General features: G+C 44.8%; 2 protein-coding genes across 2 annotated transcripts; one reads left to right on the top strand and one right to left on the bottom strand.

Annotated features, from left to right (window-relative positions):
* On the top strand, positions 1-2,799 carry LOC119285342. The gene is made up of 4 exons (XM_037564587.1): positions 1-457; positions 666-795; positions 900-1,366; positions 2,178-2,799. Exons 1-4 carry the CDS (start codon positions 432-434, stop codon positions 2,503-2,505), a joined length of 951 nt encoding a protein of 316 aa, XP_037420484.1. The 5' UTR covers positions 1-431; the 3' UTR covers positions 2,506-2,799.
* A 2,008-nt stretch (positions 2,800-4,807) lies between these two features.
* LOC119285341 (protein MODIFIER OF SNC1 11-like) lies at positions 4,808-7,689 on the bottom strand. Its single transcript, XM_037564586.1, has 6 exons — positions 7,348-7,689; positions 5,814-5,876; positions 5,596-5,721; positions 5,437-5,497; positions 5,277-5,331; positions 4,808-5,159 (listed from the first exon to the last, which is right to left on the bottom strand). Exons 1-5 carry the CDS (start codon positions 7,584-7,586, stop codon positions 5,302-5,304), a joined length of 519 nt encoding a protein of 172 aa, XP_037420483.1. The 5' UTR covers positions 7,587-7,689; the 3' UTR covers positions 4,808-5,159; positions 5,277-5,301.
* Positions 7,690-11,267: the final 3,578 nt, after the last annotated feature.

Genomic DNA, 11,267 nt, shown 5'->3' with positions numbered 1-11,267 from the left:
CAGTAACGCGCCTCACGGGTGGCAGTCACGGACAGAGCCGGCCGCCCGTCACTGTGGTCATCTCAAATCCTCCGTCAAATCCCTGCCTCCTACCATCCTCTCGACCTCGACGCTTCTCACGCCCGCAACAATCGTAGAGAGAGTGGGAGAGGGAGACACCTTCCGCTTCAAGCCTCCTCCGAATTCAGCAACCGCCGCACCACCCCGCCATACCCTGCCGAGCCATTCACCTCAAAAGCAGCAGCGTGCATGCAGACGCAGTGCAGCTAGCAGAAGCGCCTAAAGCCACCGCCGCGTGCTGCCGCCATCTAGCGGAAGCGCAGGCCGACACACGGACGCACACCTCTTCTCTCCCCCCTTCCCCTTCCCCTGCCATTGCCGAGCTCGGATACGCTGCGAGGTCGCGGCGTCGACAGGGGTGGCCGGGAGGAATGTCTGAACCGGCCACGCAATGCAGGTCGGTCGCTACTCGCCAGCCACCTTCTTGGATTGCTAGCTGGGTGCTTTCTCGGTTTCTAGGACAGATTCTTTGATTGTTTATCCGCGGATGCCGCCTTGGTCTCGGCGCTGTCTCTGCTCTCGAGCTGCGTGTAGATGGGGGTCTTAATGGGGATCCTAGGAGGATCAGTTCCTGAACCCTTTTCTCTCATTTGTGTGGATCGCAGGGGAAATGGGGGCGGCGGCGAGGGCGGCGCCGGCGGTATGAGGACGGTGGAGTGCCTCAGAGGGAGGCTGCTCGCCGAGAGGGTGGCGTCCAAGGCGGCCAAGGAGGAAGCCGACCAGCTCGCCGCCAGGGTACCCCTTCTCCTCTGTCCACATTCCGTACCCATGCGTCAACCCCTTTAATTCACACTGTTGGTTCGGTACAGCTATAATTTTGTTCTGTGATTCGGTGACAGTTGGACGAGCTTGAGAAGCGGCTCTCCGACGAGGTCAAGATCAGGGACAGGGCGGAGCGGAGGCTGAGGAGGGCCATCAAGAGGCTCGAGTCCCTCAAGATTCTGGATGTGGGGAGCTCCATCGGCTCGCTCTCCTCCAACTCCAACGCCTGCTCCGGCCAACAGGCGGCGCCGGAGACAGAGGAGAGCAACGGTCCTGCAGTATCGCTGAGCACCGTCGATTCGGTGCTGTCAGACCCTCGCGCGGGCGGCGAGGACAAGGGATGGGACGGCGAGAGCGTCAAGGGCTCCTCGGCCGGTTCCTGCACTCAGGCCAACTCCTCCCAGGACGGGAGCTGGTTCTCCGTCGTGTCCGAGCAGTCCGGCTCTGGCGCCTGCAAGGAGGAGAGCCGCACGGAGGACTCTGACGACGCCGAGAAGTGCGGTTCCGGTGACGCCGCTGGTGACGTCGATCGTGATTCAGTGAGGTACGCGGCGTGCAGGTTTACAATGAGTGCCATTTTACTGGTTGTTAAAAAAAGTTAAAAACAGTTGATTGATTATTTGCTATAGGGATAATTAGCCTTTTCTCCTAGGAGTTTCCAGATTACTCCTAAGTTTGTGCAGAGTTTTACCTTTCTCCGACAGGAATTAGGCTAGTACGTTTCCTCTTTTTTCACATGTGTGTTTTCATCATGTTTTTAATGTTAGGCTGGTTGTAACGGGGAGTATCATATACTAATATATTAGTATTATGCATATGATACTGGTGTATGATACTATCTTCCTAATGCATAGTATCATATATTAATATCATGTACTACTTTATTTATTGCTATGCATGACACAAAGTAGCATAACATTTATTATGATACGGTATCATAATATGATATTGCATCCTCTTTTTCTTCATTTAATGCTATGACACCTCATCAAAATTGTCTAATTGGTATGCATGATACTAGCTATGATATTACCGACCAGCCTTAGGTATGGAGGGAATAGTATGCACTGCATGCCTATGTCAGTGGAATAATTGCGTTTATATAGTACAGAAAAGGAGACAGACGTATTGTCGGCGTTGTGCTCATCTGTAGTACTTCAGCTTCCCTTTTTTTGTGTTCCGGACCTTTTTAATTACCAGGATAGGAAGCCGTTGTGTAGTTTGTTACGCCTCTCCATTGATTCTTACTCCACTAGAGTAGATGCGTCTGTGCATCTCTTTTTATAGCACCCACTATGTTTCTGCACCATCATACCGATTGTGCTGTGCATAACTAACGGAATTTTTCACTGCAGGAGGAGAGAAGAGCAGCCTGGAGCGTCCAGCGGCTCGTCGAAATCCGAAGCGAGCTACCGCGACGAGGAGGACGACAGGCTCGCGCTGGTGCTGGTGGACAACCCGCACTACAGCGCAGAGCCGGCCGAGACCAAGGAGAAGGAGAAAGAAGAGAAGGACGGGCTCGCCATGGTCCTGGCGGACCCCCAGCCGAGAGCGACGAGCGTCGGCGGCAACGACGTGCAGTCGGTCCTGCTGGCGCTGCGGCAGGTCAAGGAGCAGCTGCGCTACACCATCCAGAGGAGGTCGGAGGGGCTCGTCGCGCACCGAGAGCTATGCGGCCACTGACCGAGCCTGTTCTGTTCTGGTCTCAAAGGCATCTTTTGTTGTTGTTGTTGCGATGCTCTCAAAAGCATCCCGAGAAACGGAAGCTCAAGTGTGTTGCACTTGCGCTTACACTTGCACTGGTGTATTTATCTACAGCGTTGGGAGTATATGTTGGAATAAGGCTTTACTCGTGTGACACGTTGTAGTGGTTGTATATATTTATATGAAAAGTGGATTCCATGTGTTGTTTACTAGTGTTCGAAAGCAAAGGGATGACTAATACACCCTTGTTCACAAATATAAGATGTTCCAACATTTTTCTGAATCTAGATACATTTTAGGATGCGTTTGGTTATCTGCATCGCTTTTAAACACTTTGCATACTTGTCCTAATTGGGTCTGACTGAGCATATGCAGACAAAAAATTAACATCTGCATATTGATTGGCTGCATGTATCCTCTCTAGCATGCACGTGCCGAAACGGAAGGTTTGCTGTTTGGTTGCAAACTTATTTCAGGAGAAACATAACTCCAGTTGTTTGGTTACATCCAGGACAGTTGTGTGGTAACCTTTTCCTTGATATGGTGAGGTTGTTAGAGGCACACATGAAGAACTAAACTAGAGCAACAAAATAAACTTAGGCACAAACACAAGTCTTAACCACGGATCACAAGTTTTAAGCCAACAAAGTATGATAAGTTGTAAACGAAACCCAAGTCTTAAACCAACAACCAACAAGGAACGAGCAACAGCTCAGGCGGTGACAGCGAAAGCGTTGTTATGCTTCTTGCATTTGGTGACCACATCCACGCCCTCGTCATTGAAGACGATCATCTTCATGCTGTCGGGGGTCAGCTGCTTGAATGTCAGCATGTACCCGATAATGACCTGGTGAACGAAGCGGAAGGTGGCCCACCCCTGATCAAGGATGACCCTGCCATTGATCACCCTCACCGTCACCCTCCATGCGCAGCCGGTGTTCGTCTTGAGCTTGAACTCTGCAGGGACGGCAGGGAAGTGCTTGGTGAACTCTAGATGCATTGGCAGACTCTCCAGACCAAGGATAACCTTGTAGAAGTGGCTTGGTACGGACTCCAGGATCGCCGCGGCTAGACAAGAAAGTTTGTACCCCAATCCCCACCCCGATGTAATCTAAAAATGACCTATGAACCCTAGAAGTCTAGGATCGATCCATGGCAGTGTTTTAATCCAATTCTCCACCCCCGATGTGTTCATTCCCCTCCCTAACTTTTCAATCGCGTGCTCAAATCTAATCTAGCCCGAGTCGAAAACAGTAATCTACAGAGAAGGCGAGGATTTACCACCATGGCCGATGCGCTCCGGTGGAGGTCTGCAGTCGCTCCGATGGTAGCCGCCGTCTTGGATCGTCCAGCTGTCTCTCTGGTGGTCACCGTCGCCGGTGTGAGTGGAGAAGAGGGGAGAGAGCAATGAGGAAGGAAGGTGAGGGTAATTATGACGACGCGTCTGGTAACGCGACTTCTCGAGAATGCATCCATGCGTGCAACCGCCCACACCTGCGTGTCTAGGGTTGCACTGCTCGGGCCTAGCTCCACAAAAATCGCCAATTTGAGCTTTGCTCTGGATGCAGGCCCAGGCCATTTTCATTTTCTTCCTGCACGGGCTTGTCGGGGTATATGCGGGCTACCAAACGCCTTAATGTATTTGTTCACTCATTTCAGTTCATACGTAGTCCATATTGAAATGTTAAAACATCTTAGGCCCTGTTTAAAATATCTCCGCTTCGCAGAGTTGGGGAGCTCGGTTTTGGCAGTTCCATCAAAGTGAGTTGTAGTAGTCTGGTCCGCTCCGGGAGCCGAGCCAGAGGAGCCGAACGCTCCCTTAGGCCTTTTTTGGTTCATAGGATAGGATTATTATAGAAATAGGAATCTTGTAGGAAATGAGATGACATGTATATCAAATCCTATGAGTAGGAATAGAAAACAAGATGTCATTTGGTTGACACCAAAGAAATTTTTCCATTGAATTTAGACTCCTTTTTATTTTCCTATGAAATGTAAAGGATAAGAACCAATCCTATGCAGGAATAAGAATCCATTTCTATGAACCAAAGGGCTCTAAAGGAAAAAATCCTATAAAAACCCTATCCTCTAGAATTCTTATGAAATTCCTCTAAACCAAAGGAGGCAGTATTTGCAAACGGCGGGAGTAGCAATTAACTTGGCTGGCTCCCCTATGCGCAAAAAAAAAAAAAAACTGGCCGTCTCCCCGTAGCTTTTCTACAGTGGACCATTTATGCACTGGATGCGCACTTAGCAGACATTCAGATACCGTGGACGCATATAGCATGCATCAGAATCGAATAATGCAAGCACAAAAACTAAACAGACACGAGTACACACATGGCTAAGAAGTAGTATCACTACAAAGGGAAACGAAGTACCGTAGTACACAGGTGTCCCCAGACCAAGCAGCAAACAGACTATGCTGCCAGCGAGTACAGCAAGGAACTACTCGAGTGCTACACGGTAAACAGCACTCAAATGGCTCCCAGCGGAGTACAGCAAGGAAGTCATCAAGCGCTACACAGTAAACAGCACACGAATGGCTCCGACAACATCGACGCCATTGGCGTTGTTAGTCTTGTACAAACTACGGCTTCACCGACGTCTCGAGGGGCGTATTTGAGACGACCCTGCAAGAAGATGGAATTGATTATTTTCATGTTATGGGATATACATATAACAGCGGCCAATACCACATCATGGAAACAAATGCTATTGTATGATGATAAGAGCGTATTTAATCTAACCTCAAAAGGCAGGGACTGTTTTCCATCATGCCGTGCCAGCTACGGTAGCCGCGTCCTGTGTTACACATGTACAGAGGGCAAGAGGAAGACAATGAATTACAACAACAAACATGAAGCACAAGTTCTACACAAAAGACATGCCATAGAGTGGAGGACATACCGGCTTGGAGGTGTCTTTGTCCTTTCCTTCAGATGACCCACTAGGTGCTGCTCCGGCAAACCTGGCATAGTAGTTAAGAGATGTTAGATATAGCTTGCTGCTACTTGTTAGGTTTGGGTTCTGGTCAGAAGAAGGCATGACAGCGCCGCATTCATCTACCTAAGGGCCCGTGCCTTTCGCTTCTCTTCTTCCGCCTTGCCAACTTCTGTGCTCTGACCAAATCGCTCTAAGCGGGCTTTTTTCTTAGCCTCGGTATCATCAGAGGAGGGCGTGGGAAGGCCAAACCTGCAAATTAATGTCAGTACGTATCAGTTCACAATTTGGGGGAGTAAAAAACATGCAAGTGCATCATAGGTAATTAAGTGTATATCACGCACCTCTCAGCCCTGGACTTCTTCTTCTGTTCCTCCATCTTTTCATTAGAAGATCCAGTCCCAAACCTTGTAAACAAGATAATTGGTAGCCACATTTCTTAGTATTTGAAATATATCATGCGTACAACAGATCAACCAAATAGGAACCACAGAAGTGATGGAGAAGACGGAGAATTAGTTGGCATGGGAACACCTTGTTCAGTTTTCATCAAATTAAGATCACACACTAATACTTTACTATTCCCATAGCTAGATTGAAGTTGAGTTTCCACTGTAACAAAAATAAAAATAAAAATGATGTTGCTAACCAGTTCATGCACTATCGATCAGTTTAAATAATCCAGCATGTACTAACGATTGTCAATCAGTTCAACAAATTATGTTGGAATCGAGCCCACTAACTATAATAAGTGGTCCAGTCCTTTCAGGCGTATGCATAAGATATGCACAATGTTTCATAGATATTTGGAACACAAGCATACACATTAGAGAAAGAAGTGGTGAATGGTAACATTCTTTCACCATATATAGATACAAAAAGGTGTACAATAATAACATAGTTCACCATAATGGTCTTAATTCTTACCAACATAAACAAATGAAATAAATATGACATGCTTGAACTTAACTGTTAATAAAGTTACAGCATGTTTACCAAAAAAATTAAATATCTATATTTGCAAATCCTGTCTGCTTAGTTCCAGATATGTGTGTGTTATCATTAATTAGCAGGTTTTGTCTAGCATGTAGATGTAAATACCATAGTAGGAGAATTTGCCAATATTTCATTAGGGATGCGATGTATTGGGGTTCTAAAATCCTAACACCATGTCAGTCAATGTATTAAACCTTAAAGTCAAGACTATAGAGCCAAAAAATAAGATCAGCATTGTACTACAGTAGTCAACTACAATAGAAAGGTTAGAACAGAATTGAGCAGGTAAAATACTTGACATAACTATAGTTCACGATAGGGCCTGGACATCGCGGTCTAGACTAAAGCAGCTTAACATTACAGGACAGTTCACATGCAACACACATGAGCACCCTTGTCTCCTGGACCATTGGTGATATACCAACTAAGTCAGCTTGTTTCTTTGCTTTGTTTTGTTTTTCCTCTTTTGCTTAAGGAAACCGTTACAACAAAGCTTTCATGGTTAGATAATCATCCATTATGCATTGTAACAGGTTTATTTTTATCTAATACTCCTAAACATCCAGAAGCCACTCAATGGTGTGATGCTTAATTTCTAATACCTGCGTAAATACCTTCAAATCCATGCTCACCGAAAACAATGTAACTAAAAAACTCTAAGGTGAGCACACTATTAGATCCTTAATCCTATCACTGGAGATAAGCCGCTGGCCAACAACAATCATATTAGGCTAATGCATCAAAATTCCGTAAACTAGAAAAGTAGTCCATAACTTCCAACATGACTGCCCTAGAGAGTTAGGGACCACAAATCTCTCAGACTTGTAAGAGAGGAAAAAAAATCTCTAAACCCTAGGAAAAGGGATTTGATAGAACAATCACCTCTCGGCGCGGCTGCTTCGCTTCTCGTCCTCGGACATAACCACCTGCGTCCCAAACCTCTCCGCGCGGCGCATCTTCTTCTCTAGATCCGTGGCTGCCCCACCGGCGGCGGCGGCGCTAGGGTTTTGGGCCGCTGTCGGGGAAGTGGGATTCGGCGCCTCCCCTGCGGCGGCAGCCGCCGGGGCCGTCAGCTCGGCGGCGGCCGGGACTTGCGCGGGCTTGGAATCCTGAGATGCCATCGTAGAGCGCTCGTCGGGCAGGGAGGTCACGGTCGCGGACGCGGTGTGCGGCAAGAGATTTTTCTGGTCTGCTGCGCTTTTTCCTGCTCGAGTTCGCCGCTTCGCCCCTCTCCTGCCTGTATGCTTTGCAGATGGGCCACTTGGGTTGGTTCGAAGACAAAGGGCCTGGCCTGCGTGAGCACTAGAACAAACCAGCCCGCTCCAAAATAGGAGTATATCGCAAATAAGGTTTCATCATCAACTAAAAAAATTCTCAAAAAAATCAACTAAAAAAATTACACATTTCGTCAGGTTTCTGCTAAAAATGATTTCGTCAGGTATCTAAAAAGAGATTTTGCCAAGGAAAAATGTTTATTTGTAACCAATAATTGCTCTATTAGCAAATATTTTGTCTGGCCAAAAATTTATGTCATTAGATTCATATTCCAAAATATTTATTTATGTTATGGGTTTTAATAAAAGAACGACATCTTTTTTTAGAGGCTGACAACTTTATTATTTCTCAACAATATTACACAGAGTTCCCCGGATGTAATCTGGAACAGAATAGAAATGGACTAACTGAATGCATACAAACTCTAACTAACAAATGAGTGTGCTTGAAGATCACCGAATTGAAGGCACCAGATGCAATTTTAATATCAGAAACCACCACACAAATAGAAGAATGATCAGTCGCTGAAGAATGGATCTTCTACACCAAAGATAGGCATGTTGTGGCAAAAATAACATCAACTTCTTTCTTTTCCAATGCCAAATGAACAGCTCGCCGGAGAGCTATGGCCTCGGCCATCTCCGGCTCAAGAACACCAATAACTAGGTCGCTGCAGGCCACTACAAAACGTGCCTCATGGCCCGAGCGATGACCCCTATGCATGATTTGTCAAGCTCAGTAAGAATGGTGACAGAGGAATTGAATACAATGGTATGAGACGACGACGGAGACTAAGTTATACCGGAGATGTTGGTATCATGCATGTGTTCAATACCCGGTTTAAATATGCTACAAAGTTGGTCCCACAAGTGACTTGATTTTTTTGGGCTTACGTCAATGATGGAGAGCCTCTAGATTATTGTAGCATAGTTTCTAGCTTCCCAAACGTACCATATAGTCATTGTTGGCATAGTACATTTCTGGTCCGTGGATTGACCAAGGAAATCAAAAAGGCACTTTTTAAGGATATAATGTTATGGCTTTATATATAGATCCTACAGTATCCTTGATCACATCTCATACATCTCTAGCATGAGGACAAAAGAGAAGAGCATGCTCCACAAATTCTAATATATTGCAAAATAGCGAAGTTCAGAAAAATGAACCTAGCACCCTTCGGGAGAATATCCTAAGTAAAACACCATAAAACAACCATCATCTTACTAGGTGCTTTAACTGCCCAAATCGACTTCCAGCGTCTTCCATCATCAGATTGGTTGGAACTTTGATCAAGGCCACGAATATCACTTTTCTCAAAAAAAATGAGCAGTATGTGCCATGTTGTACGCTCACCGAACAGAATAATCACCGTACTTAGTGAACGACCATCTCACAAAATCATCCCCAACATCTATAAAGATTGGTATGAGCAGAATCTCTAAGGCATCCTTTTCTCAAAAAAAACTCGCACCATCTCCTTCATTGCAGGTGCAACATGTCTCATCCGGAAGACAATGGACTTTAGCATTTGCAGGGATGGGTGAAGTGGGTTGAAGAACATGTGGAGGGAAGGAAGGAATACGGTGATATGATAAAATATGCACTTGCTTTCCATCACAAAACTAAACACCATGTTTCAGTAACTTGTGACCAACAGGATGCCTCTCCAAGATCTAACTAGTAATTTTGTGCAGAATACCATCAAGAACAACTTCAACATCATCACAAGGATCAGAAGTGAAAAGGTTACCATAAAATTTATGAACCATACCTTTAATCTCCACTTGTGAATTGCAAAGAGAACCATCATCTCGGGCCAGACAATGAATTTTGTTAGTACATTTCCGAACTATAGCTCGAGCATGGAAGAAGCTTGTATTCCGGTCACCCTCATGGAGACTGTCCACCCTGGACCGTTGCATCACCATAATCTCCTCTTGCTCAAAAAGTTCACAGAGCATCAGACCAAACACGCTCAAGATGCTATCTATAACCAGCATCACGTAACCACATATCTTCATATTTGAACCCTTGTTCTAGTGGCACTTGGCGCTTCACCTTAGATAACCGGGATAAAAAATCAGTACAACATAGTGATCCAAAGGTGTCATTGTCAAATGTTCAACATCATAGTCATCATGGATATTAATAAAATTGCCATTAGCCACATCTCTATCGAGATGAACCTTACATGGAATTGTGGATCTTGACGATTACACCATGTGAACTTTGGACTTGAGGAACCAAGGTCCATCAACTCACAATCCATAAGACAATCACGAAAGGCCCCCGGGTCTACTTTCCATCATATAGGTTTCTGATCTACAATTTTAGTTTCCTATTTACTTTCTTTGCAATCTTTTACTTTCCGTTCCATAAACCAAAAATATTACTTTACCGTTTATCCATCTATATCAGACCTCACTTTGCAAATAACAGTGAAGGGATTGACAACCCCTTTATCGTGTTGGGTGCAAGTTGGTGTTTGTTTGTGCAGATATTCGGGGGCTTGTGCGTTGTCTCCTACTGGATTGATACGTTGGTTCTCAAAAGCTGAGGGAAATACTTACTCTACTTTGCTGCATCACTCTTTCCTCTTCAAGGAAAAAACCAACGCAAACTCAAGAGGTAGCAGGATGCCATCTAGGGCATCCCCAAGCTTAGGCTCTTGGTTGTCCTTGAATACTACCTTGGGGTTCCTTGTGCATCCCCAAGCTTAGGCTCTTTCCACTCCTTATTCCGTAGCCCATCAAAACTTTACCCAAAACTTGAAAACTTCACAACACAAAACTTAACAGAAAACCCGTAAGCTCCGTTAGTAAAATAAAGCAAATCACCACTTAGGTACTGCCAAGACAAGATTCATAATTTTTCTCAGATGATGCCTAATGTACCCTATCATTTCTACAATTTATATTAAGCAATATAAGCCATAGAAACTAGAAAACAAGCAACCTATGCATCGAAAAAACAGAATCTGTCAAAAACAGGACAGTCTGTAGTAATCTGTAACTCTCGAATACTTCTGTAACTCCAAAAATTCTGAAAAATTAGGAAAGCCTGAGAAATTTTGTTATTAATCTTCTGCAAAAAGAATTAGTATTTTATCACGCCTCTGTTAAAAATTAGAATTGTTTTCCTGAGCGCAAAAGTTTCTGTTTTCCAGCAAAATCAAATCAACTATCACCATAGATCATCCCAAAGGTCTTACTTGGCACTTTATTGAAACGAAAGCTATAAAACATGATCACTACAGTAGCTTAATCATATGAACACACAAAAATAGTAGGTGTAAATGTTGAGTTGTCTCCCAACAAACGCTTTTCTTTATTGACTTTCTAGCTAGGCATGATGATTTCAATGATGTTCACATAAAAGATAAGAATTGTAACATAACAGGAGCATCATAAAGCATATGACTAGCACATTTAAGTCTAACCCACTTCCTATGCATAGGGATTTTGTGAGCAAACAACTTATGGGAACAAGAATCAAATTGCATAGGAAGGTAAAACAAGCACAACTTC

This window comes from Triticum dicoccoides, chromosome 4A, assembly GCF_002162155.2.
Source record: "Triticum dicoccoides isolate Atlit2015 ecotype Zavitan chromosome 4A, WEW_v2.0, whole genome shotgun sequence".
Classification (NCBI taxonomy): Eukaryota; Viridiplantae; Streptophyta; class Magnoliopsida; order Poales; family Poaceae; genus Triticum; species Triticum dicoccoides.
Note: the sequence above shows the minus strand (reverse complement) of the source record. Positions and strands in the feature narration are given on the sequence as shown.